General features: G+C 41.0%; 2 protein-coding genes across 6 annotated transcripts in view; both read left to right on the top strand.

The window, feature by feature from the left end:
- Positions 1–9,829, top strand: part of CAP2 (cyclase associated actin cytoskeleton regulatory protein 2) — a 67,359-nt gene extending 57,530 nt beyond the window's left edge. For all 5 annotated transcript variants that reach the window (XM_041475364.1, XM_041475369.1, XM_041475365.1 and 2 more), the window contains 6 exons: positions 1,538–1,733; positions 2,562–2,737; positions 3,958–4,081; positions 4,305–4,387; positions 6,871–7,011; positions 8,547–9,829. In XM_041475364.1, coding sequence (XP_041331298.1) covers positions 1,538–1,733; positions 2,562–2,737; positions 3,958–4,081; positions 4,305–4,387; positions 6,871–7,011; positions 8,547–8,630 — 804 coding nt within the window. In that variant the 3' untranslated portion in view covers positions 8,631–9,829. The remainder of the gene's footprint in view (positions 1–1,537; positions 1,734–2,561; positions 2,738–3,957; positions 4,082–4,304; positions 4,388–6,870; positions 7,012–8,546) is intronic.
- Positions 9,830–17,126: 7,297 nt separating this feature from the next.
- On the top strand, positions 17,127–26,270 carry FAM8A1 (family with sequence similarity 8 member A1). The gene is made up of 5 exons (XM_041475441.1): positions 17,127–17,651; positions 22,002–22,122; positions 24,323–24,446; positions 24,671–24,810; positions 25,127–26,270. The coding sequence occupies exons 1-5, from the start codon at positions 17,150–17,152 to the stop codon at positions 25,269–25,271; spliced, it is 1,032 nt and encodes a 343-aa protein (XP_041331375.1). The 5' UTR covers positions 17,127–17,149; the 3' UTR covers positions 25,272–26,270.
- The last annotated feature ends 1,467 nt before the right edge of the window (positions 26,271–27,737 follow it).

The raw sequence follows: 27,737 nt of genomic DNA, 5'->3' as shown, positions 1-27,737 counted from the left end.
CAGAAGCTCTGAGTTAAATGTATCCATGTAACAATGGAATGGCTCTAAAAGCAGTCAACTTTAGTCCCAGTATATCTTGATAATAAGTTATAATTGGTTCCAAAAGGAGAATCTTCTAATTTGTTTACATTTGATCAAAGATTTAATAACAAGAAGAGAGCTTATTCCCTTAGGAGATCTTGGGCTTTTATTTTTTTTTCAAAGTATATCTGAAGAGTAAGTTAAAAAGGAGCATGTGAACCTCAGCCCTTTTCCTGTTATCAGTTTGGGATTACAGGCCAGAACAAATTTTACTTTTTAAAAAATAGCTGTAGTTTCCACTGCTGTGAGATGCATGAACCAGATCAATGTTTTGCTTTTTCAGTTTAGAGGGAAGCAGAACGAGTAGTACCATAAATGGTTAAAAATATCCTTAGAGGCCAGCTAAGCAGTATCTGTTTCCAGGATGGATTACCAGGGATGCAGTAACAACCTGTATCTGTTAACAAAGGTAGCCAGTTAGAGGAGCTGTGACTCCGTAAGTCCCTGTAATTTTGCCATTGTATCTGCCCACCTGTTAGTATTTGCTGCTGCAATGCACAGTATCTCTGTAGCTACCTGAACTAATCAGAACCAATCTTAATTTTCTCAATAGTGCTTTTAAAAGTTTCTTCTGTGCTGCAGAGAGGTAGGATCAGAGTGACACTCAGTGGCAGGATAGTAAAAGTGATTCTCGGATTGTCTCTAACGTCTATTATTAGGATGTTAGGGCATTCTTATAAAATTTTAGTCAGATAATTATTAGTATTTTCCATCTTTTTGATAATATTCTATGTAGGAATTGTAATACAGATCAAAATATATACTTTTGATTATGCAAACTGAAACAAAGATTGTGTTACTTACTTTGACAAGGCCCCCTTCACTCCTAACTTGTGCTGTGATCTCTTGCAACTGAAAAAAAAGAAAGAAAAAAGAATTTAAGAAATTGAACAGAAAACTCAAAAACTGAATTTCAGAATCAAGATATTTGAATCACCATCATTTTACATTCTGTGGTATTTGAATCTTTACAGATAACTTGAACAGTTCAAAGGATAGCATTTTACATCTTGCATACAATTTATCATGTTCCCTATGTGTAACTGACAGTTCATGAACCTCTCAGTTATTTGTGTTGTACCAGAACATCTTCTTTATCTGGAAAAAAAAAAAAAAAAAGGAGACATTTTCCTTTTTACGTAAGTAAACACTGGAATAAATTATGGAATAGTTACTGTTAGAGATTTTTAACATCAGCCCTTAGAAGTGTTTAAGACAAATATTTTAGGTGGAGTAAGGGTAAAGTGTGGTCTGTCAGTCTTTCTAGCTGTGCTTGCTCGGGTGCAGGGAAGGATTCCTAGGATTATATTCGATTATGAAGCCAGAAATTCTCCTGAGCCTGTGGCTTTCTAGAGTCACCCGAACTCGCAGCATTGAAGGATGCTAATAAATAAGAGCTGTTGTGATACAATGTTCCTTGAAACACTATATGTAAAATTCCCTCTGTCTCAAACAGGGTCCTGTTGCATCCTCCATGTCCATGCGATCTGTTCTAACCAGCGGCTCCTGCCTTTCCCCGCCGCCTCCGCCGCCGCCGCCCCCGGGACCGCCCCCCATCTTCGATACGGAAACCGAAACCGCAAAGGACGAAGGAACTGCATCTCGCTCAGCCCTCTTTGCACAGCTCAACCAGGGAGAGGCAATTACCAAAGGTCAGGAGAAAAGAAATCGAATTGTGATCCAGGACTCAAACTACATCAAGAGCTGTTACATTTTTCACAGCATTTCACAGCTTTCACAGCATTTTTAAGATGCAATCTAGCAGCTCAGATCCTTCTGAGGCTTGCAATGGTCTGATGGAGAAGGCTGTATACCAAAACCTCCTTTAGAAGCCACAGTACCCAAATAAGTTCAGTATACCTGACATTCACACTATTTAGAAGTATCCTTTTAATTTTAAGGCAGCCAAGCTGGATATCTTCAGCCCCCAGTAACTGGTCAGCCTCTTAAGTTGCAATTGCAATAAAGTTGTATCCCTCTTTCTGACTCACATTGAGTGTACAAACCTGTGTCAAAACGTCTTACGTGTCAGGTGAAATAAAGCTTTTTGTATTAATATTTGACAGTTGTAATTTAAGTATGTATCTGTGAATTTAAATACATATGATTGATAGATTTGCATTTAATGCTGCAGGGATAGATCAAATATTGTAATAAATTAGAAAAATAAACTGATGGAAAAACATGATACAACAAGCTCTCAGAGCTTGCTACAGACAGAGAGGGACCTCGAAGACATTGTGGGATTTTCTGTTGAAGATACTAAGAGCCCATGCACAGTAGAAGAGTTTTTATATGATCTGCTAAAAGTATGTCAGCAGTTACACTTCAGGTAAACCTTGAGGAATTTTTTAAAAAAATTAATTTCAGAGAATAACATAACACAATTACAAACAAACTTCTCATGCTTCAACATGAGCACTTTAAGGATTGGAAAGTAGACTCTCTTTCACAAGCACTCTTTCTTTTTGGTTTTTTAGGGCTTCGACATGTCTCTGATGACCAGAAGACTCACAAGAACCCCAGCCTACGTGCCCAAGGCCCACCTGTTCGTTCTCCAACAAAAAGCCATACTCCAAGTCCTACCTCTCCCAAGAATTCCCCACAGCAGAGCCATGCCCCTGTCTTGGAGCTAGAGGGAAAGAAGTGGAGAGTGGTGAGTTCCAGTCACCCCTCTGAATTGCACCTTGGCACATTGCAAACCAGGAGGAGCACTGAAACAGCTTGTCTGTCATTAACATGCAGCAAAACAACGTTGCAACTAAAAAGGGCTGAGTCTTTCATTTCTCTGCATTGCTACAGTTCAACTTTTACTATCTTGTAGGATCTTAAGTTGATTAATTTGTCTCTGAGAATCACTTATTAATTCATCTCACTGGACAATGTCGGAACCAGCATATGAATTCCTTGAAAAATCAGACAATGCCCCAGAAACAAGTCCACTAGAGAACACCAATTAAAATGCCTTTTTGCAGGCCATTCCTGTGAACGAGAGAGAGCAGTCATCACAGACCACACTCTCTAGTTTCCCTAGCCAGTGGAATTATACATTTATATTTCATTGCCCATTCCATGCAAACATGTCTTCTGTGCTTAAAAGAGGAGGAGTGTTTTCCTTTTGCCCCATCTACAGATGGAAAAAGGAGATCTGTTTAAAGTTTGGGTGTTAACTTATGTAGGCATATACCAAAGAATCTATGAATGAAAATTGATGTGACTCTGTTGGTTAAGAGACAGCAGAAAGAATATGCAGGTTTAGTCATGCAGAAGGTTATATACACGGTCAGTGTATATTGCAGTGGAGTCCAGTTTGCATAAGGTGCAGTCACTGTTTTCCTGTATTATGTTGTTATGGTTCTACTACTTGGAACTTTCCTTGTGGATCCCTAGGCTTTCCTGGACATCCATGGAGTGTAATTGTTCTTTTAAGCCTAATGAAAGGAAGTTTCTTTGCCTATTACTCCATTATTATATATGATAATGCCTGTATGTGTCCACAATATTATGTAACACTTGGGGAAGGAAAACTTGCTCTTTTCTTCAGTCTGAATCAGATGGGAGCCAAACAGCCGTTTTGTGAGTGCCTTTTTAAATTGTGAGCATAACATCTTTGCTGCAAAATTAATGGATTTTATCATTGTCTGTGCCAACTTCCTCAGCTCTGCAGCTCTAAAAGATACAGTGTCATCTAAGGGTCAGTTAGGTGAGATATCTGGTCACCAAGCAGATTAGGATTTTAAGCCACAGGAAGGATATTGCTCTGTTGTAACTGAAGATGCAATGATTGGAGGATAAATTGTACTAAATTCTGTCTGACTGTTAGCTAAAGACTGTTAGTTAAAGAAAACCAATTAAATAAACTTTCTTTTGAAATAGGAATATCAAGAGGATAAGAATGACCTGGTCATTAACAACACTGAACTCAAGCAAGTGGCCTATATTTTTAAGTGTAACAAATCTACACTTCAGATAAAAGGAAAAATCAACTCAATTACTATTGGTGAGTGGGTAGCTCAGCTGGACTTCAAGTGACAATCTTGAAAAAACTGACTTGTGTGATTAATAATGCATCTGAATCATTCCATTCACTTTAATGATTGATTATAAGAGTAAAGTCACTCAGCTGTGCAGTGCAGGACTGGGAGCTTTCATAGTTAATGTAGCAGGTGTGCATGTATTTGCTTTTGTCTTGCCTTTCTTATTTATGATTGCTTTTATTTTAGACAACTGTAAAAAGTTTGGCCTTGTGTTTGACAATGTTGTGGGAATCGTGGAAGTGATCAACTCCAGGGATATTCAGATTCAGGTAAATATCCAATTGAGAGATGAAGACAGACCTAGAACAAGTGGGGAGGAGAAAAGCCCAGCACGTAGTTACAAGAGATTTTAAAAACTCACAGGGCACAACAAATGTAAGAAGTGTCCAAATGGATCTTTATATGCTCTAAATTCTGCTAATGTTTTTTAAAAATGCTTGTGAAAACTATTTACTATTACTGAACAAACCTCCCATAGCCTTCTGGTTCTGGTGCAGCTGAGAGATCTGTACACTGGCAGAGCTGTTACTTCTGTCCCTGATCTGCTTGCTTTTATGCTAAGCAACTCCCAGCACTTGAAACTTCAGTGGTGCTTACAGAAGAAATTCTAGCAGTTAGCTAATTGATAAATAGACTGTCAAAGGACAACTAAATGCTATAACATAAAAGTAGGTGCTGGGATTTCAAAAAATCTCCCTGGCCAGTGATGTGACACTTTATATAACTAAGTAGTGTACTTATTTGCCTTCAAAATCTTAATCAGAGATCATCTTCCTTGTGATTCTCATGAAAAGAAGATACACATATTTTAAAGCTACACATTGCCCTCTCTACTGGGGACATTTGTCCTGCTCAAAGTATACAGTCTGCCTGACATTTACAGTACTTCAGTCATCCTGTTCCAAAGAGGTCCAACTACCTGCTCTAATACTGGGTTGTGTCTGACACACAGAGTGTAATCTCAAGAAGGGACTCCAGGACATAATATTTTAAGTGAAAAAGAAATGTTAATTATTATATCAAACTGCCACTCTTCAAAGTGAGGTCTTTTGCTTAAGAAGCTGTGCCTGCTGTATGACATTAAATATAGGCAGTCCTGCTCCATGTTTCAGAAATAATGGTCACAGCCACCACAGGGAATAGGAGCAAGATGGGGTTTTTATATTTTGAACCTTATGCAAGTGACTTGCATTATATTTTGAACTGTAACAATCAGTTTTATTCGTGATCACTACATGTCTTTTTACAGCAGAGGAGATAATTAGTTAAGGATCCCAGGCACTTATTTGAGCAGGTTTAAAATAATTATATTATTTTTAATCATTACCTCTTAAACTATTCATGAAAGCTGAAAAATTAGTATGTAATAAATAGCAAAGCCCCAGCTTGCTAATACTCAAATAAAGTGGAAATACCTTTCATAAGAATCAAAATTCTTAGAATCAAAATTAAGCATGTTCTGTGAATATTGCATAAGGCTTCTATGCATGTCATGGAACAGAGTGGGGATCCACTTAGGAAGGCAGGATCTGGTTATATGCTGTATGCTGCTTGAATCAGGCAGCTCCCACAGGGCTGGTGTATGCCAAGTGCTAAGCACCTCAGTTTTCTCAGTAATTTGAAGACCTGAGTTCATAATGTCTAAATACATGGTATGTTAATGCAACAGATTTCAATAAATTAATCCTATAGATTTTGCTATTGTGACTTCAGTGCCATATTGCTTGTCTCTCCTTTATCTCAGTGGTATCTTTTTTCTTGCCAGATGATTGCAAAATTTTTTAAACACCCCTTCCTTCTATTCTCCATTGCATAAGAACCCATTTAAGAAGGGAAACTTCAAGATGCATTGATCTGCTGTGTAGCTCAATGGATAAGGGTGGGATGCAAGAGGACAGACTGTTTGGTTTACTGCCACATTTAAGGAACTGAAGTTGAAAGATATACTTTAATTAAGTGATGGGAGACACTGTCATTAACAAGTACATCTCTGTCATGTGCTGTCACTGTTCTATGGCCTAGGATAATTTCTAGTGTTTTGATGTCCAGAGTATATTGCCATCCTTGCTAGAGAGGGCAGGAGCAGGATTTTTTACTGACAACCAGTGAGTCAGACTGTTAGCCATGAAGAAATCTTTCAGTCTATAAAATTGTAAACAAGAGAAGATTTCCCTTCCTTGCTTGAAGTAAATCTTGTGCTTGCTTTTAAAGAGACATACAAAATAGTTTTAGAGATTTAATTAAATTGATCTTAGTACATATTCAGTACTATAGCTTGCCTGAAGAGGATAAAAACCCTTTCCTGTTGCATGCTGCAAAAGCTTTGAAGTCTTCAGAGTGTATTACAAATACCTTGTTGAGTACTGCTTTATGCTGTCTTTCCTTTGCCCTTACTGTGTTGAAGTTGACATGTTTGATTTCTTAGCCAGTACTCACTGCTGAACAAGGTGAACACTGCCTGAATATCAGCACAAAAGTACCATTGAAATTAGAGAGAATCAGAGAAGTACTGTCATAAACTGTATATTAAAAGCTTGCTGTACATTACAGGTTTGCTGTTGTGTATAGGTCTTTGTTACCACCACCAAGAATTTTCAGTGTCCAACAAATCAAATGAAAATGTCACACAGGCAGGTGACACATAGATCAGATGCCAGTGGCCAAAATTAGACCTAGAAGGCAATGAGGATTTTATTAACAGTATCTCTGTTTGCATTTTAAGATTTGATGTGAAATAGATTTTATTTTGCAGGTGATGGGGAAAGTGCCAACCATTTCTATTAACAAAACAGAAGGCTGCCACATCTACCTCAGTGAGGAGTCATTGGATTGTGAGATTGTGAGTGCCAAGTCGTCTGAGATGAACATTCTCATCCCCCAGGATGGTGATTATGTGAGTGAGATATTTTTTAAAATTTCCTTTCTGTTTCATACTAGTCTTGTCAGTTAAGAGCACTTAAGCTCCTAGGAAAGAAACTAATGTAACACACATAACTATGTCACTAAAAAATGATCCAAAACAATTTAATTTCTATGTACCTATATCTCAGAAGGAAGCATTCCTCATTTTCTGGGGCACAAAGTAATTTCAGAGATCAGAAATTATGTCCTCTCTTTCCATTCTGATGGATAATGGCTTCATGTCCTATCCATTTGATCTTCTTTTTTTTTATATCTAAATATAATCTCCCAAAGAAATTACCTTCACAGAAGAGCACTTAAGTCTGAAGATGATGAGGCTAAAACTAAGATAAATGTAAAGCTACTACGGGTGAAATAATACAGTATAATTTACTTGTTTTCTCTAAAGCTATTGATACATGGGTAGCAGCTGTAGTACTTTGTACTGTTTTCAACATACGTCCTTAAAAGCCACTTAAACTGGTGCATTTTTCCAGTTCCTTTCCCCTTCTAGTAAAATTTTCATATAATGCACAGTGGCTTTTCTAGTAAAGTCATGCTCTGTCACTTCACACACAAGCAGGCAAAGTGTGCTCGTAATAGTTCCCTGGTGTCATCAATAGAGCAGAGTTGAAATTGCAGTGCATGGCCATAGACAGAACTTAAATTTCTTGTTAGTCTTTTGGGCTGGAATTTAGTACAGGGGTTTAGGCTTTATAAAATAAAATGAGAACTTTTGTGCTTCACATTTCCAAAAGTGACTGCTGGATGCCCAGCTTTAGACAAGTAAAAAGGGAACAATTTTTAGTGGGTTCATATTCACTTATTTATTTTTTAAAAATAGTTCTTTTGTTCAGTCTTGCCTCAAAAACACCATAACATCAGAAATTACTGGATACCAAAACACCTCTTTGAGGTCTAAACAAAAAATCCTTCTCTTTACATAATTTTTTGTTTACTGGGTGCAGAGAAATACTCAACAACATACCCGATCATTTCACGCAATTTGTAGAATAGCAGGGCACTGAATTTGATGTTCTGCTTCATTTTGTGTACCCCAGAAAGGATGCTGACTATTTTGAAGTGTACCACACTTAAAATTACTAGGTTTTTAAATGCTATTTTATTCTTCCATATTACAGTATTGCTTTTGTCCTTAAAATTAGACTCCTGGGTTAATCTCCACATCTAAATCCTCTCTACTGTCTTCCAACCCAGACATCAATGGAATCTGAAGTAATTTCTGACGAGGCTTATTTACTTAGTTGATGCAGATAATGGTGTGAGAGAGATTATTGCAAAGTCGTACCATACCAAGGCTATTTGAAACTGGGTAGCAATCAGGCTTTTTTCCTGTGTGGCACTGTAAAATAACTTCCTAGGGTAATGAAGAAGGCTTCTCTCTAATCCTGGCATGTCTGAGCTATCAATGCTTTCGCAGTCATGTAGAACTAATAGTATTCCACCAGTTTTCATGAGATATCCCCTGTTTGTTTAACCATCTTTATTGCTTTTGTTTCCTACCAGAAAGAATTTCCGGTTCCTGAACAGTTCAAGACAGCATGGGATGGATCTAAGTTGGTCACTGAACCCGCAGAGATTGTGGGTTGACATCCTCACGCCATAGAGCACTTGCTGACCACGGCCAGGCTGCGGCCAGCACACACAAAGCAGTAATGTAAAGAACTAGAGGTAGCAGGAGTTCATGCTGCTGTCATAGGCCTTCAAGCATTAGCTCTGCATGCTAGGAACAACTACACATCTGGCACCCTTTTGTTAGGCAGCCCGGTCCTGGTCACGTCTCCACACAGTTTGCCTTCACATACAGTTTTAATTCTGAATGAGAATGCAATAGGTTAAACCCCCCACCTTCCAGTCACATCATTGGTTTGAAATTTTGTATACATTAAGCAAACGTACTGCATGATACACTTTTTTTTATCATCTTGCTTCAGTGCATTCCTTTTTGTATTTCTGCTAATCAAAACAGCATTAAGACTTCAAGGTGTTTATTTTTGCCTTTTAAGCAATTCCTGTATGATGCAGTAAAAATGTACCTGTAGAAAGTATGCAGTTTCTTGCAGTTCTGTGGCAATCATAACGTGTTCCGTTTCAAACAAGCAAAAAAGGACAACTTTCACCACAGCAATATATTTTGCTAACTGAAAATGAAAAAAAAAATCTGGCCATCTAATCAAAAATGTTTATAATATGCATATTTAGAAGTTTTCTGTGAAGTAAGATTTTACTATGGTTCACAGACTTGCTGCTGCCCTCTCATTTCTTGCAAATTAGTAATTCTTTCTAAGCTAGAGCCTCATCAATGCTAAAACCTTGCAGGAAATTACTTGAAGGTTTTTTGCTCCTTGGAATTCTTTTTTCCCCCTTTTTTTTTTTTTTTTTCTTTCTGGGTGACACAATCTCTCACTTTTTAAAATTTCACATTTTATTTTGTGTCTTATACAGAAAACCAAGGAAGACAGACACATCTGATACCAGCTAGTTGCCCTTACTTATAAAGTTCCTTTAAAATACTTGTATTGTAACTCATCATGTTCATTAAAAGTAGCATCCTCAGGCTTTTTCCCCACATTTGTAGGAGTTACTCAGTTTCAAATACGTTCACAAAGCAAAGCCATAGATTTATGCCATACTAATTAGGAGCCCAAATAAAGGGGTGATTTCTGGTTTAGCCCTTTGACTCTACTTTACAGTCCCTATGCTTTTTTTTAACAAAGGTGGAGTATTGTATACATTTGTACTATTTCAGCACATAGTACAAATAAAACTTCAAAAATTTTAAAAGTCAATTTATGTTTTTGATCACTTGTAATACTTTGTGTCAGTTAAATCACAGTGACATGCTTGCAGAGCTAGTTACAAGCTAAATTTTGTGCCTGACTTACCTTGAAAGTATATTAACTCTTAAGGGTTTTTAAGTATACGTTTGATTGTAAACCCTATACAATACAACCAGTAGTGCTCATTCCTTACAGTTTTGCTATCTGATGTTTAACCTATGTGTATAATTGTGTTTGCTTTAATATATATCATTTTTTCAACAAGTAAACTTCTTATGAAATAAAAAGGAAAATGTACTTGTTTAAAAACAAAGTTGTTCAGAGCTTAACCTATTCCACTGTTTGTCCTATAGGCTTTCTCTTCCTTAAACCATGTTTCAAAAGGTAGAGTGAGAAAAAGTAGCTCCTCCTCCCATTTCACTAAAATAGCACCACTTTTGCTGCCATAATCCACCTCACAGTGAGTAGAGGATATTCTGTATGCTGGTAGATAAACTTGAAGTGTCATGCACATAACTTTGGTGACAGCCAGCAAATTGAGGTTTTCATGATTCTCACTTCTAGGTACACCTGTATCTTCCAGGGATTATGTCTAGGGAGATGATCATGATGTAGTTGGTATGGTTTGCCTTCTATTTTTAGCCTTTCCTGTTGTTTCTCTATATGGCTTCAATCACAGGTGGTCCACTCCATATATCACTTGGATGTGCCTCATCTCTGAAGAATGGGCATCGCATACTTGTCATGATAAAAGGATTGTTGAAGGGCTGTTTAATCCTTATATCGTAATTGTAATGTGTTCCACAAAATAATCTCTTTCTGGAGCATTCTCGCCTGAGATACCGACTTTTTCTTTCATACAGCATCAAAGAGGGGACAAGGCATTATGCAGCAGCAGGATGCCACTTACTGCTTTGGAGGTAAGGCACAAACCAGGTATCAAATCCTGATGATAAACAGAAAGCAGCAAGACAGCCCTGAATCACTACAGAGGCAAATTCTTACAGTTCCTCTGAGGGATTTAACTCCTCCATCAAATACAAAGTCCGTGAAGGCTGATCTGATTCTCCTTAAAACATTTGAAGGCAAATTCCTTCATGGCTAGACCTTCACCTTAGCATTCACGTTAAGTACATTACTTTGACTGGTTACTTAGCAGAAATAGGTCCTGTCAAGTAACAACACATGCCTGACAGTCTGAGCACACCTCAGACCTTTGTCAGAGGGCAGAAGTTTAAAAGAAAAGGACATGCAGGCCTTTCATGGACAGATCCAAGGCAATTGCTTCCACTGAAGAAAAGGATACCAAGTCAATGCATTACTGAACACCAGAAAAGTAGGAGAGGGACTTCTAAAATAGATCATACCCAGCACTCTTAGTCAACCACATAACAACAAACCCATAACCACCTTTTGTCAGTTCAGTTTGGTCATCATAAAAAATACTTGTCATACATTTCCAGTAGGTTGGACTGTTCTTTCCCTGCAACCTGTCATTAAATTTAAAATTACGAAGGAGTGCTAAATGAACAAAGTTCTGCTTCTACTTTACATGAATTTGTGAACAATTAAAGGTTAAAAACTCATTTTGTGAAAAATCAAGTTTATCTTAAGAATAGAAATAGCCAAACTGCAAAAGAGTCATTTGATGAGTCATCTCAACCATGAGCAGTTGCAGCCACCAAGTTTTCAGAAGCAAGACTGATCTGTGTTTGATGGTTGATTCCGGCAAGGAATGAACTGCTAAATGCTGAGCATCCCTCAGGACCCACTGATCTTTTTTTTTACTGCATGCTGTCACACAAGATACACCCCTTGATTTCTGTGTTACACTGCACTAATATTGTGGTCATGCCCTAAAGTCAATACCACTGCCAAAACAGAAAACAGTGAATCTGGTTCATATATTGATATGGAAAAAATGTGTAGGGTGTAATTAGCCAGCTCATTTCTATAAACCTGCATGGGTCAGATATTCACTAATACAGATGCCGTCAATCAGACAGTAAAACACATGTAAAAGGGAAGGTGAGTTTTTAATTTAAGTGTCTAAATGTAAAGAGCTTTTTTCCTATGAAAAGCTTCAGTGGATGTCAAACTTTCTAAAATAGAACAGGGTGCGAAGAGGAGGGAGCCAGATTCTCTTCAGGGATGCCCAGTGACAGGACCAGAGACAATGGGCACACACTGAAACACAGGAGATGCCCTGTGTCTATCAGGAAACTGTTTCCAGGTGCAAGTGACCAACATTAACACAGGTCGCTCAGAGAGGCGATGGAGTCTCCCTCCTTGGAGAATCCAGAAGTCCCATGGACATGGCCCTGCACAACCGGCTCTAGGAGGCCCTGCTTGGGCAGGGGCCAGGTGGACTCCAGAGGTCCCTGCCAACCTCAGCCCTTCCTTCCGCGTTCTGTGATTCTCGCTCAGCTGTTCAGGATATCGGTTGCCCAGAGCCCACGGAAATTAGCGGTAGTAACGCCAGGCAGCCACCAGGTGGCAGGAAACAGCCGAGGCCAGGCCCCCAAGTGCGAGCTTTCAGCGACAGCCGGCCGGAGTGCGGCGTTTGCAAAGGGCGGGAATGCTGGTTGCCATGCAGCTGGGGAATTCTGCCCTCTAAAAGCCACTGTAAAAACACTTAATATTACCTTGATCTTGAAATTATCATCTTGGTGAAAGGCAAAGGTTTGAGTAGGATGAACGAGGAAGAATATTTGTTATCAATTATTAAATAGATCTTTTGGGTTGTTTTTCCTTTTTTTTTTTTTTTTTTTTTTTATGCTGCTAAGCATCTCTCCATTTAAAAAAATACCTGATTGAAATTAAAAGTAATATTTAGCAGAGCCATTGAAGATAAAGGAGTAAGTAATTTCAAATGTGTGTTTGAAAACCAGAAACCTTTTCCATGTGCTAGAGAAGTAGGTGCTTGCTAAGGCTTCCCTGTGCCATAGTTATTTTTGAGACAAGTAATTTTTGTTCTTACTCTTTCCTGAATCCTCAACCTAGCTGGATCTGCAGGAGTTCCTTCAGTGTTACTGCACTGTGTGTTCATCCCCCTGTGACTCACATATCTTTCCTAGAGATCAAACATTTGGCCATTGGAATGCTTCAGGGGCTCAGTTCAGTGTGCACCCTTAGTGCACTCTCCTGATGTGCTGTTCAACTGGGCTCCTTCTAAAATTACACAGCTTCCAGACAAATGGAGGTAAGGTCCAGTCAATTACACAATATGCTAGCAAGCACAGTAGGTACCAAGAACGTACAAGCAGATTTAGTTTCCCTCTTGGAGGTGATCTGGGCCCAGCTGCTGTGAAAATACTGTCCAGAAGTAGCTACTGCTCTCTGAAGATGCCTATAAACAGGTCCCTGGCTTAGGATAAAATCCCCCTCTTATTAGATAAAAATAATAAATAATGCTCCCCAAGGAATGTTCTGACTACCAGAAGACAAGAACCTGCTCTGTCTTTATGGTTGAAATAACCCTGAAAAATCTTTTTGTGTGGCAGAAGTTTTGTAGAAGAACAGAGAACATTCCCTACTCCACCACCCAAAACTCAGTGGTGACTTCCTAGGTTTAATCCTTCTTCCCTAGGTCTTGCTGCATGCTGAGGACCCTACCTGATCACCACTGAACACCAAAGACTCTTACTCTCCAAAGCCATAGTCCCACTGCTGCTTCAACAGAGGCAGCACCATATTTCCTCCCTGGGAAGAGAAGGGAATGTGACAGAGAAGGGAGTTAGGTAACTGATAAGGCTTCCCAGTGCCATGTTCCTGAGTAAAGCTGTTTTGTTGTGACTCTTCCTTCAAACTAGGCCATGGTAAAAGGCAAATAAAGGTGTTTAAGCACAACTCCTAAACAGACAGTACTAATAAACAGGCAACCACACAAAAACCTTGGGTACCCTAAGATAAAAGTGGAAAAATTTGTTGGGTTTTTTTTTTCTCCAGCTGATTTGCTATGACCTTTTTATCAACTGTGACCACCAGGCTTCTGTTTTCTCTGTATTCCACTTGGAGTTGCATCTATTAGAAAGAAGTTGCTACAGTCAACTGTGTAAGGCTTTAGAGCCAATCTCTCCTTCAAGTTCCTTAGATGGATGAGACAGATCAGTTTCAGAGTGAAAGGCTAAATTAATTTAATTTGGGAGGAAGTTGTACCATTTCCCACACTAAATGTATAGTATTTTTCATTATGTAAATGCATACATATGTTTTTTGGCTCAAGTTTCGTGGTCCGTATCTGTCTGCTTGCCCCAACAAGGGGGAAGGTTCTCATTCTTTAGTGACTCTGTATAGTTTCAGTGATGAAGAATCTCTTTAACCATCATTTGCATTTAATTTCACTCTGTACATGATCATAAATGCCAGAAACAAATGTCTAAATAGCACGAATTGTAGCTGCTGGGCCCAACAATAATTAACCACTTTGCAATGACAAGAGCTTGTTGTTGATTAATGTCCAACAACTCTCATCCAAGGACTCTTTAGAAGAGCTCCTAGTATTAGAATATTTCAGCATGATGCAGGAGATGTGATCTGTTATCCCCCAAGCAAAGAAAAGAACTGAACTTCAAAGCTTCGGCAATTCCTCGGTTTTAAAAGTGGCTTAAAACCCTTGAAAACAAGATGCTGGAAGGCATATCAAAAATGAGCAAAGGTACAATGTCTGTAGCTCTGTACAACAGCCAAGATTGACAGCACACCACTGTTCATTACCTCCTATTGACCATGAAGGTTTTGCCACTCAAGAGTGACTGATCAGGTTTTTCAGCATTACCTACACTTAAAGAGCTTAAGGTGAGATTCCAGATTCCCCTTAAACCTTAATTGTTATGACACCAGCTTCTAGGTGCTTACCTCCTTCTTTTGATCTAGTTCAAAACATTTCCTCTTACCTAAGTCTCATTTCTAGGGAAGAGCATATTTAACTGCCAAGGCATTCAACTACTTACTTTCATCAGCTGGTACAATGAGCTTCCCACCCACAAGAGAAAGCAATGTAGCAAGGAATTGGTTCTGCACAAGACTATAAATACTGCCCTGTATGGCAATCTGACACAGCACTGAAACAAGACTCTGTCATCAAAAGCCCAAGCTGAGAGTTTCTCACTACTGGCAAGCTGTGTTGTCACAGAATCTCTGTCATATGCATCCCAGAATAGAAAATCTGAATGCTCACAGAATTTGTGGGTCAGTTGGGTATTTTTTTTTAAGCAGAAGAATGAAAAACTAATAACTGAAAAATTTGGGCATGAGGAAACATTACATTGTTACCTGTTAGTCCCCTGCTCTCTGCTGTCAGTGATTCTGTTTCACCTTGAATATCCAGAATAATCTCATACTGAGTTCTAACTATGGTTATGCCTGTGTAATGCTGCTGCTGGTGAGCCTAAAATTTACATGTGACTGGCAGCATTATATGAAATCTCAGATCTTGTAATTGTACTTTAAGATCTGATCTGGCTTTCAAAACCTGTGGCCATGGAGACAAAAAAAACCCACAAAAACCACAAAACAACAAAAAACCAAACAAACAAACAAAAAAAAAGGCTAGACACTATTTGGTCCTGAAGGGTTTGTGGTAAAAAAAATTAAATAGGCTACAACTCATGAAGGAAGAAATGAAATATTATAGGGAAAGAAGTCTTGTTACATTACATTTATTGTCAGTTTTCCAAAATAGTTTTTCTAATAGGAATTAATATGTGGTTTAAAACCATGTTTCCCTCTATACACATGTCTATCTTCCCTCCTTTCTTCCTTCCTAATCATGCTAGAACTTGGTGTGTTTCCCTAATCATTTACCCATATTGATTTCACCAAGGTCTGTGTTACAAAACATGCCAGTGTAATTAAAACCATACTGAGTGCCAGCACCTTACATAACTGCATTATATTGTATGGGTCACTATTTTATAATCACTTAGGCAATTCATCTCAGCTTGTATTAGAGACTCACTCCACACAAACTTCTGGGACTGAAAGAGTGGAATTTTCTGTTAGATACACGGGAAAAATTCTTTACTGTCAGGGTGGTGAGGCAGTGGAACAGGTTGCCCAGAGAAGCTGTGGATGTCCTACCCCTGGAAGTGTTCAAGGCCAGGTTGGATGGGGTTTAGAGCCACCTGGGCTAGTGGAAGCTGTCCCTGCCCATGGGGCAGGAATCTTTAAGGTCCATTCCAAACCAGGCCATTCTATGATTCTATGATTTTATGAAATTACTTCATTTTAAAAAATTAGGTGAGGTTAAATGGGAAAATAGTTCACCAGGGAGAGGGAGCAACTTCTGGTTTTGTTCAGCTGTGATTTGTGCTGTCTTCAACATGGGAAACATTCCAGGTCCACAGTATGTATTACTTGTTAATTCAGTATTGAGCTGTGTTAGCATCTCTGTCAGACAGAACTCTTGGTCTGGTTGAGATGCTTAACAGAACAGAAACCTTCAAGACTAAAAGTTAGTTAGAAGAACTGTGTTTAAACTTGCTGCTGGTTCTTTGTTCAGCATTTGAGGGGAGCAAGTGCTATGAGGAGCGGCTGAGGGAGCTGAGGGTGTTTAGCCTGGAGGAGGCTCAGGAGTGACCTTGTCGCTCTCCACAACTCCCTGAAAGGAGGTTGTAGCCAGGTGGGGGTCGGCCTCTTCTCTGGAGAGTTTCAGATTGGACATTAGGAAGAATTTCTTCGCAGAAAGGCTGGTTAGACATTGGAATGGGCCGCCGAGGGAGGTGGTGGAGTGACCGTGCCTGGAGGCGTTTAAGGACAGCATGGAGGTGGCACTCAGTGCCCTGGTCTAGTTGACACGGTGATGCTCAGTCATAGGTTGGACTCGATTACAGAGGTCTTTTCCAACCTAAACGATTCTGTGGATTGTGGGGGTTTTGTTTTGGGGTTTTTTGTTTGTTGGTTTTGGTTTTGTTTGTGGGGGCTTGTTTGTGTTTGGTTTGGGTGGTTTTGTTTGGTTGGTTTTGGTTGTTTGTGTTTTTTTTTTTCAGACGACGAACATGATATATGATAGGGGAAAAGATGAAAAAGGGGGAGATAGAGGAGGAAAAAAACCCCCACATCATTAATAAGGAAAATAAAACCGCAGAACTTGCGCACCCGCAGGAGCTCCGCACGCCGCGTCGCTCGCACGTCAGGGGCAGCCGCCACTGCCTCAGCGCTCGCCGATACCATCTCGTGGTGGGGACGGGGGGGAAGCCCGTTTCTCCCCCTGGCGCAGTGCTCTCTTTGTCAGGCTCTTCCCCCCCCCCCCCCCCCTCCGCCGCGATAAGTGGGAGAGGCGAGGCGCGTCTTGGGCGCACGCGCGGTGAACGCTCAGTGCCCGCCGCGATGGAGGAGGTGGCGGAGCGCGGCCGGGCCGGCGCTGGGGCGGCGGCGGCGTCGGCGGCGATGGCGGAGGGAGGCAGCGCCGCCGGAGAGGAGGCAGCCAACGCCAACGCAGCGTCCTCGCCACCGCCGTGCTCCCCTCCGGAGGGCGGCGGGCCGAAGCCACTGAGCGCGGCGGAGTACGCGCGGCGCGTACACCAGTGGCTGTGGGACTCGTACTGCGGGTACCTGGGCTGGCAGGGCTGCCCACCCGCCTTCCTCGCCGCCGCCGCCGCCGCGCAGCCGCCCCCGCCCGCCGCCGCTGCCTACTACAGCCCCTTCTACCTCTTCGCTCCGCCGCCGGCACACACGGCCGCCGCCGGGACGGGGCCCCGCGCCCCCGCCGCTGCCACCCCAGCCTGGCCGGGAGCGGCGGGCGCGGTGTCGCCCCTGCCCAGGGCGGCCTCCGGCAGCGCCGGCAGCACCGGCGGCGGCGGCGCCTCCAGGGACACGGGGCGGCCGGCGGGTGAGTGGGGGCCGGGGCTGGGCCTGGGGAGGAAGAGGAGCCTGATGAGAGCCGCAGCTCCGGGAAGCGGGATCTGGAGAGGGAAGGCGGGAGTGTGCGACGTTGGGAGTCGCTGCGCTTCCGTTGGCTGCGGCCCCGGGCGTGTGGCTGTGCCTTGTGACACAGGGTGACAGCCCTCATACCGACGCTGTAAATCCAGAACCTGATGCATAAGCAGGTTTGGGGCGATTGACTTGCATATACAGCTTCAGAACTTAAGATGTTTTCGTGCATACGAAGGAGTTAATTTTTTTTTCCAGTGGAACTTATTCTTGTGGTCACAGGCTTGTAATGCATCTATAAGTAGCCCACTTGGATTATGAAATCTAAACTAACTTTGCCTGTTTTAGTGAGCTCTTGGTGCTCAAATAAAATAATTTCGTTGAATCGAAGCAGAGAAGTGAAAACATGCTGATGTTGAACAGGCTTAGGCAGTGGGACCCGAGATAAACAAACGTCTGTTGCAGCTGTAAACATGGAAGGCAGTGCACAGCAGGCCTTCTGTTTATATTTTTCGGGAATAAAGCAAACTCATTCTGATCACATGAGAGGTAAAACCTGGAGAAGCAACAACTCACAAGTCGAGGAGTGCCTAGGTCACATTCCTTGAATGTTCGTACCGCTGTGAGCAATGGTAGGAAATTGTGGAGGAGAGCACTGCTGACGGACTTTGGAAAAAAGCCAGAGCTCGTTTCTCTCTGCAGGACAAAGTACGACATTGCTGATCTGTGACATTATTTATAAGCTTAGTGGCCGTATGTGTGTGGAAGATGTTTTTCGATCCTTTTCCCTTATTTTCAAGAGAAGAGAGCCTAGCCTCTGACCTTGTTTCTTAGGTTTTTAAGCAGATGTTTTTTTTAAACATGGTTAGGACACAAAATAGTATTTTCTGTAATTATGGCCTGATTCTATTACAGTTTGGTTATGAACTGATATTACCAGTCATTAAAGGGAGGGTTGGACAAAGGCTAGGCTGAAATGATCCTTGGAATTTTACCTGTTTTTTCAGGAGCTAATTCCATATGTTAAAGATTATTTAGGGTGTGAATAACATTTAATGCTGCTGAACATGGTTATTCTGAGTATTGCATACTATTACAACACATTTGGCTGCCTTGAGGGGACTAGGTATGTGGTGCAGCGATACAATACAGTTATAAACAAAGACTGCTGTGCTGATGCTTTGGCTTCAGATTGCAGATGGATATATCTGGAACAGCTCAAGTGATTATGGCTCCTTGTTCCCCGCTGTAGATTATTGCCACACAGCAGCGAGGCGAGGCAGGGCAGGTCATGTATCTGTCCCTGTGCCAGTGCAGTTTACAGCCCGTGTGCTTACGTAAGCTGAAATAAGTGACAGCTTATGTTAATGTTGCAGATTTCAAACTGGAATGTCAAAAAGTGGGATTGTTAAGTGCCTCTGCCTCTTCAGTCTGCCTGCAGGTGTGTGTCAGAGCAGCAAAATTTAACAGCACCCTGGGCAGTGACAGGCTCTTTGTGGACAGTCACCATGATTTAAGACACTTCCTTGCCTGGTCCCTCCCTGCTTTACTGCAGGAGATTACTGCTCATCCGCTGGGAACAGTAGGGCAAAAGGTGCATCCAAGTCCCAGCTGCCCTGTGGCTGACTGCTGCAAACTCCTCTTAAGCACTATGTGGATGTAGTATCCTAGCCATTGAGCTGGATGGATGTTGAATTTGGCTGTCCTTGCTGAAAAAATAGTAACCCTTGGCAAAAGAGTGGATTTCTGCTATGATGAACAGCTTGAATCATGCTATGTAAATCTGCCAGAATCTAAGGGTTGCCAAGGTTTCATAATATGATGGAGTTAAACATAATTTGAATACTTATTTTCCTAGCCCCATGTAGCTTCTTCTTTAGGTAGTAATTTAATTTAATTTATTCAATGGTGAATAAATCAGTCTCTTCCACCAACTTCAAAAAATGTGCTGCTTTTGACAGAGCAGATGAAAGCTTTCACCTGGTGCTGTGTGCTCAAGCCAGGATTAGAAGACTTGCTATGTTCCCTCCTGCCTTAGTTGAAGAATCTCTAATTAGAATTTAATAGAGAACTTGGACAGGCTTTGACAATGCCAGTGGAATCCATTTTAGTATTATACACGTCATTGTTTGACACTGGCCCAAATCCAGGCACCCACGAGAGTCGCTCGCTCATCCTCCCCTGCCACAGCTGAGTAAAGGAGAGGAAAAAGAAAAAGTTAAAGAAGGCTTCTTAAGTGAGATAAGGACAAGGAGGACTGTTTCAAGGGAAAAACAGGCTCAACTTACATTGCAAAGTGAAATTTATTTCTAACAGAATCAGAGAAGGATAATAAGAAGTAAAATAAGTCTGTAAAACACCATTTCACCCCCAGCCCCTCCCTCCTTCCCACCGACAGTGCAGGGAAATAGGGCTTGGGGGTTTTGGTCAGTTCATCACCGAGATTTTCTTCCACTGCTCTGGAAGAGGAGTCCTTCCCCTGTGACACTGTGGGGTCAGTCCCATGGGAGACAGTTCTCCATGAACTTCCCTAGTGTGGGTCCACTCTCACGAGCAGCAGCCCGACCACACCTGCTGCAAACGTGAGTCCCTCCCACAGGCAGACAGTCCTCCCTCTCTTTCCCCAGGATGCAGTCGTCCAAGGACAGGCTGCTCCAGCCTGGATGCAGGGACTCCCTCTCTTCACTGTGTCTCCCACTGGGTCACAGCCTCCTCCAGGCATCCACCTGCTCTGGCATGGGCACCTCCCCCATGGGCTGTGGGTGGATCTCTGCATCCCCTGTGGATCCCCACAGGCTGCAGGGACACAGCTGCCTCACCATGGTCCTCACCATGGCCTGCAGAGGAATCTCGGCTCCGGTGTCTGGAGCACCTCCTGCCCTCCTTCTCCACTGACCTTGGTGTCTCCATGTTGTTTCCCTCACATATTCTCACCTCCTCCTCTTCTCTAAGTAGAAGCAAAACACATTAGTTTGTTTTGATTTTCATCTTAAATATGTGGTCACAGAGGCATTACCAGCCTCCCTCAGTGGCCCAGTTTTGGCCAGCAGCATGCCCATCTTTGGAGCCATCAGCCATTGTCTCTGTTGGACATGGTGGGAAGCTTCAGCAGCTTCTCACAGGGGCCATCTTTGTGGCCCCCTGCTACCTAAAACCAGGCTATGTGATACTATTGATGCAGTGGCCAGTGCAGCAGGCATGAAACGAAGCTGTATAAACCCAGGTGTGTTAAATAAGAGCTGGCTCTTACCTGTTCTCTGCCTGATTCTTCTTATTCCATTTAAAAGTGCTGTGGGCTTTGGCTTGGCTCTCACAGCTCACAGGGCCATGGATGGTAGCATCAGTCTTAGCAGCTGAACTGGGGAGGCTTATTCTAAATAAATTTGATGATGATTTTTCAGACTAGAGAGTGGTGTGATTTTCTTTCCTCTTTTGTCCTTACTCTGTGTGGGGATAAGTATTCTCAGAAACAGTAACAAAACCAGTTGCTGTTTCCACAGGTTCCATCTGGTAGTAGAAGAGCATTTCTAAATGAAGTTTTCATGTGAGTCATTGCACGTTTCGTGTGAGAATCATGTTCACCCTTTGGAAAATAGAGGAGTAGCTGGGTCCAGATGAAATTCTTCTGCAACACTATTTCTTGGAAACTTTCTAAGACGCTCTTTAATGTTTTCTCTGCTTAAATCACCTGAGTAGCAAAAGCTTGTGACTCCTTACTTTGTGCCCGTTTGCATGTGGCAAATTAAATAGGAGAATATGTTATGTTTTCTGGCTGGGGGTAGAGCAATATGCAGTGTTTTAATAAAAGTAATGTGTAGAAATGTTTATGTCAAGTATGACTGATGTTTTCATCCATTCCTGTTTGTATTTGAGTGGAGATAAAATAGGCTGTGTTTTACTCTGAGAACTTGGTATACACAGAAGCCTTGAGGGTCTGATTTTCTTTTTAATCTGACCTCTCAGATTTACACAACTCTGTTCTCTATGACGTTATTCTAAACCAAAGAACACAAAAACTGATGCCTCTTCAGTGTACTTCAGATCTTTAGCAGGGTGTGATTTTGCCTGTGGTCCTAATTATGAGAGACTCAGTTCTGAAACAGTTAAAGTTCTTCAAGAAGCTTCTTCTAATTCAACTTAAACAATTCAGATTATTTTTTATGCATACATTTTTAGAAGTTTTCTCAGAGAACATGTGAGCAGAGTTCTTGATTATGTTCTTGTAGAGAGGTTAACGTGGGTTTTGCTTTAGTGTTAACTTCGTGTTAGTGCAGTAAAATCTGGGTAATGTGAACTATTTCTGTTGCAGGTCGGGAGTTCCTTATCCCTTCACTGGCACACAGGTTCATAGCAGAGATGGTGGATTTTTTTATTCTGTTCTTTATAAAGGCAACCATCATTTTAAGTATTATGCATCTCAGTGGAATAAAGTAAGTTGAACAATTTAAAGCTTTGTTACATACAGCTTTAAGCTTTTTATGCTCTTTGAGGTGTCACGTTGTATTTATGGTATGTTTTTGCATACGATATCATTAAATAAATGACAGAAGTTGAGGAAAAGCACCACTAGGCTAACTTCACTGTAATCCTGATTTTGGGTCAGTGGATGGAAACACAGAATTTGTACTGGTCTGTAGGCTCACAAACTCACTACTAAGGAAAGATTAGACTTGCACATTTATCGAGGGGGGGAAATAGCAAGATTACTAAAAAGTTCTTTTGAATTTTCAAATTAAAAACATTGACAAACTTTTTATACGGCCTTTAAAATGTACTAGGTCTGGCTGGGATTAAGTTAATTTTCTGTATAACATCTTCTGTGGTGCTGCGTTTTAGATTTCTGACCTAAACAATGCTAACCACCACAAAAAAAAAATCTGATCAAGCAGATCAGACATGTTTGTACTTTGTAAATACAGCCTGGTTCTAGGAATACTGCCACACTGCAGGCTTCACTGGGTGTAAATTGGGTTTCTTAAAAAGTGCAAGTAAGCATTGTGTCAACTGTGCACTAGACTGAAAGATTTGTCATTTCACATTTTGCTACACAGATGGAGTAATTTACCTCAAACACTTCTTTTGTAACTGCTTCTTTAACTGCAGATATCTTCCTTCTTAACTCACTTATTCTGCTTTGGGTTACTGTAATCAAATATTTCAGTCTGATTAAGAGATGAGATCTTGGTGTAGTTGGTAATTCCACTACTGTACAAACACATTTTGGAACCCAGGCTTTCTGCTCAAGAACCATCCAAATGTTGCCTGACTGTAAAGTGATAACAGATACACAGATAACATCTTCCAGACACTTCACCTGCAGCTTGAAAGGGGTGTGGAAGAGGGTCAAATCCGAAACAATAAATACGTAGATGTAAATGATCGCTGGGTTTTATTCAGATAAGCAGCAATTAAAATGCCAAATGTTCATTTCTGTTTAGTGGCCAGATCTCACCACCTGTAACCTGGCAGCTTGTGTTTCCATTTTACCTTTAGTAGGTGGAGAATGATACAAAGTGAAGCACTGGGAAAATGGGGAACAACTATATGTATATTGCTGCTGTAAAATGATGAAAGAATAATTTGCAGCATTTTCAATATTAATAGTTTTGTGAGACAGTTGCTTACAGGGAACTTCAGAGAAATGTTCTGGGGGGTTTTCTGCTTGAGAGACGTGGTGTGCTTGGGGTTAGGCTGAATTGTCATGGAAAACATAGGCCCTCGCAAGCTCAAGAAAGACACTTCAGGCCAAAGCTGTATTGAAGGGAAATGCAGGTTGTGCTACATTGGTTTTTTAATTCCTGGGTTGTTTTGGGTTTTTTTTCAGTCCTTAAGTCTGAATAAAAAGGAGGGCAAGTAGCACAAATGGACTGTTTCAAAGTAGGACTGCACAGTTCTATGTGAGCCTTAATTAGATGCCTGAGTGAAAAATTCTTGCCTTAGCGTGTTGCAAGTATATCCATTCCAGGTATCAGATAAGAATGTTACGTCTGTGGAGTTTATCTTATGAAAATTAGCCATTAACTCCAAATGGATGCTTTGCATAAACCTTGCGATTTCAATTGCTTTATGTTTGAATCCTCCTATTGCATACCAAGGTGCCTCCAGATGAGTATGGTGAGCCGTAAAGAATGAGAAATCCTGATGAGAACCCTGATCATGCAGAGGAGGATATAGGGCTCCCCTGATTTCTTAGGGAGACTGCCAACTTCTCCCTTGCACTCGTAAAGAGTGCCCTTTTCTTTCTCCTTGAGTGTTTGTGTAAGAAGGTACTTGGAGACTTGGATGCCTTCCATTTGTATCAAGTTAGATGATTATGTACAGCATCTGATTACCTCCCAAGAAGTGTGAGAATTTCCAGAACAATTCTGCAGCTCACTACCCAGGGACACCATTGTGCAAAAGTGGTAAGAAAGAATGATCTTTTCTTAATGAAAAAGACAAAACAAACTAGGCAGTAACTCAGAATGAAACTGAGTGTTCTGAATTTTAATGGCTTGTTTAGTATCAGAGAGGGCAAGGAGCTTTTGTTCTCTTATAATACCAGAACGGAGGGAGTGAATTCTGGTATGAAAGGGGTAACACTGGTATTGGAAGAAGTATAGTTTTAAAGTTCAGTTTTATTTTGTACAGGGACATCTCTAAATTTGCCATGCATTACATCATAGAAGAAATAGATGAAGATACGTCCATGGAAGATTTGCAGAAAATGATGATAGTAGCTCTCATCTACAGGTTATTAGTCTGCTTTTATGAGGTAACTACTCATAAACATTAACCCCTGTAATTAATAGTTGTGAGTTGCTGAAGAAATGGTTTTAAAAAGTAATGTTATCGTTGGCCAATAAAGTAAATCCTCTTAACGGTATTTTGGATTATGTTGAAGCTTACGACATTCACATAGTTCTGAGGATAAACAAGTTTGGGAGACCTGTCAACAACACGGTGGTGTGTGGAATTAAAATAACCTTTCTTTTACAGATAATCTGTATTTGGGGAGCAGGTGGAGCAACCCCAGGAAAATTCTTGCTTGGGCTGCGAGTTGTGACGTGTGAAACTTCCGTACTTATTGCACCCAGCCGTGTGTTAGTCATTCCATCCTCTAATGTCAGTATGACAACGTAAGTGCTCCTGGCTCAGTCTCGTTGCATTCAGGTGTACAGTGTCAAAAGCGTGTGATTTGGAAGGAAGTTCACTGTTGCTTTGTTGTTGACCTTTGCAATAATTAGACTGCAACAGCTATTGTCGGATTCTGTGATCTAAGAATAAAATGGTAATTATTCAGTCACATGGAGTATTTTTCAGGGTAGGTGGTTAAATCTCCTCTAGAGCTCAACTTTTGTGCTGTGCAAAATTTGGACACTAAACTTGGAAGTTAACTACTAACGTAAGCAGAAAAGTGAAAGTAAGGCACTGAATGTTCTATTCTGATTTCAGGTCCACAGTACGAGCTTTGATCAAGAATTTTTCTATTGCATCATTTTTTCCTGCGTTCATTACACTGCTGTTTTTCCAGCATAACAGAACCGCCTATGATATTGTAGCAGGAACTATTGTGGTCAGAAGAAATGGAGTCAGATGATACCAAAAAATGAGATTTCCGGACTGGTTCTGAACATCCCCTCCAAGCCCCAGTGAATAAAGACCTACCCCAGGACTGAAATTGAGGTGTCTGTTGGAATCTTTTGCCCTAATTAAATACGAACTGATTCAGAAGCTAAAGAAAATGTATGGTTCCTGTATGATGCCAGCAAGTACCTTCAAAGTATTGGAGTTTTCATAGACGCCAAAGAAGTTTGGGAGGGAAAATATGAATTAAATCTGGGAATATTAACCTCTGACTGATGAGACAAAACCTGTCTGCTTTAACTGCAAAAAGAAACTGTGGAAAGCAGATCTGTAAGAATATACCACCTTAAAAGCTTAAAATTGCTCCTGCAGTTTTGGATGTTGGCAGATAACTAGAAAATGAAGTTCTTTTCCAGGCAGTTGCCTGTCACAGGGTAAGGGGGAAGAAACCTGCAGTATTAGACAGCAAGGCAAATGATGTTAATTAAATTGCCATGTATTTAGAGAGATCAGCAGTGGTTATCAGTGTCTTTTATTATTGCTTCACAGATCATAGTTCCTCACCTTTTAAGTATTTTCTCACAACATTGATGTGAAAAGTTTTTTTGCATGATTGTCTCAAGCACTGTCACTTACTTCACTTGTCCAAGCTAATGAAGAAGTGAAACAATAGCTGCTTTTTCTTCTGGGAAGGGTATGTTACACTGCAGTGTTAGTGACCTGGTGTGTGTAAATAATTCTGGAGCCATCAACAGTACAGACCATGCTAATGAAAGGTAACTTTTTTGCTTCTGTTTGGAGTGAAAGCACTTGTCTACTTCTTGCATATAATGCAGAGCGGAAGTGAATGTGTTTCAGGAGCATGCAGAAAACATTTACTGAAATGTGTTATGGGTGTAAATCTGCAGAAGTACAAATACTGGTTATTTTCACTTTATCATTCTGCCTAATTGTTTGTATATTCAGAATAACTTAAATACTGAATAAAGAAACCTAATATTTTGCATGACTATATCGCTTCCATGATTCATTTATTTAATTGTTATTAGTATCTCAGGAAATTAATGTAAGCAGTATTAATGTTTTACTGAACTCTAGGTCAGAGTCTGGAACTCTTCAGTCGCAGTTTTTGTGTGTTCTTCTCTTAGGCTTAACATGCCGCTCAGTGGCTGCAGTTCTCGCCCTGCCTTCAGTTTTGCACAAGGGCTTGGGTGACAGTAGAAATGTTTGACAGCTTGGTTATCGCTCTTGTCTCCAGGGTAGTAACTTAATCAGTAACGTGTTCATATGCTGCAATATTTTTGTTGGACAGGTTGTGTTCTGTGTATGACTGTACTGCGCATGCATTTCAGTTTTCATTTGGAATGATTCAGGACTAGATCTCGTGCTTATAGTTGCAGAATGACATTTTGCCCTCGATTACGTATCCAGAATGAGGTCACTAACTTTTTAGATAACTACTTTCAAATATTTATTTTTGAAGTAAAGGAAAAAACCGTTGTCTGGGTTAGAACACTGTTGTTAGAGCCCTTGCTTAATCATTTTTGAATACTGCCAGGGGTGGTGATCCTGCTACTCACATGCAGCCTCTTCCAATGCTTGAAAGCCCTTTCCATTAATGTTTTTCCCTTACATCCAGTCAAAACCTCCTGCCACCAACTTGAAACTGTTTTATTGTCCTACCATTTCTTACCTGGGATGAGAGACCAACTTCCCCCCACTCCCTGCCCCTCCTTTCAGGCAGTTGTAGAGAATAAGATCACCTCTGAGTCTCCTTTTCTCCAGGCTAAACACTCCCAATGCCCTCAGCTGCTCCTGATAGGGCTTGTGCTCCATTCTTTCAAAGACTTAAGCACTGAGGTCAAGCATGGCGATCAGCCTGATGAAAGCTAAAGCTATCAGAACCAACTTAAAAGTCCTTTCTAGGGTAATTTTTTCACAATAGGGTAATATTCACAACAAGAACTTTTATTCTCTTTACTGTGGCAGTGACCTAAAAACTAGGATTCAAAAGCAGGGGGATGGGGGAGGAAGGGAAAAGCGACACTGTTGGCTAAAACTTTATTACTACCAATTCAGGTATAAGGGAAGGTATCTCTTAGCCTGCAGAAAAATACCACCCTTATCACAGCAGGTTAAGAAAACAATTGCAATGCAAGAACAGATAGCCTCTCCATGGAAATATGTATACATTGTGCTGTTGGCTGGCTTTTAGTTTGTCTCTTATGCAAGCTGCATCCCAGATGTGGCTTGTTTCTGCTTGAAGGACAAGTGCTTGGCAGGTGATTTAGGGCCAAGGGGGAAAAAGTGGAAATCTGTGGCATTTTTCACACGTAGACAGCTGGAAACAGGTAATAACCCTTTCATGGCTACAGTGGCATGATCTCACTGCCTGAATAGCAGTGGGAGTGTGTGTGTGTGTGTGTTTTTTGACAGTCGAGTTTCTGAGCATTTTCTGTTTCTAGACAGAGACCCCCTA

Source organism: Pyrgilauda ruficollis, unplaced genomic scaffold, assembly GCF_017590135.1.
Source record: "Pyrgilauda ruficollis isolate IOZ18807 unplaced genomic scaffold, ASM1759013v1 scaffold35, whole genome shotgun sequence".
Lineage (NCBI taxonomy): Eukaryota > Metazoa > Chordata > Aves > Passeriformes > Passeridae > Pyrgilauda > Pyrgilauda ruficollis.
Note: the sequence above shows the minus strand (reverse complement) of the source record. Positions and strands in the feature narration are given on the sequence as shown.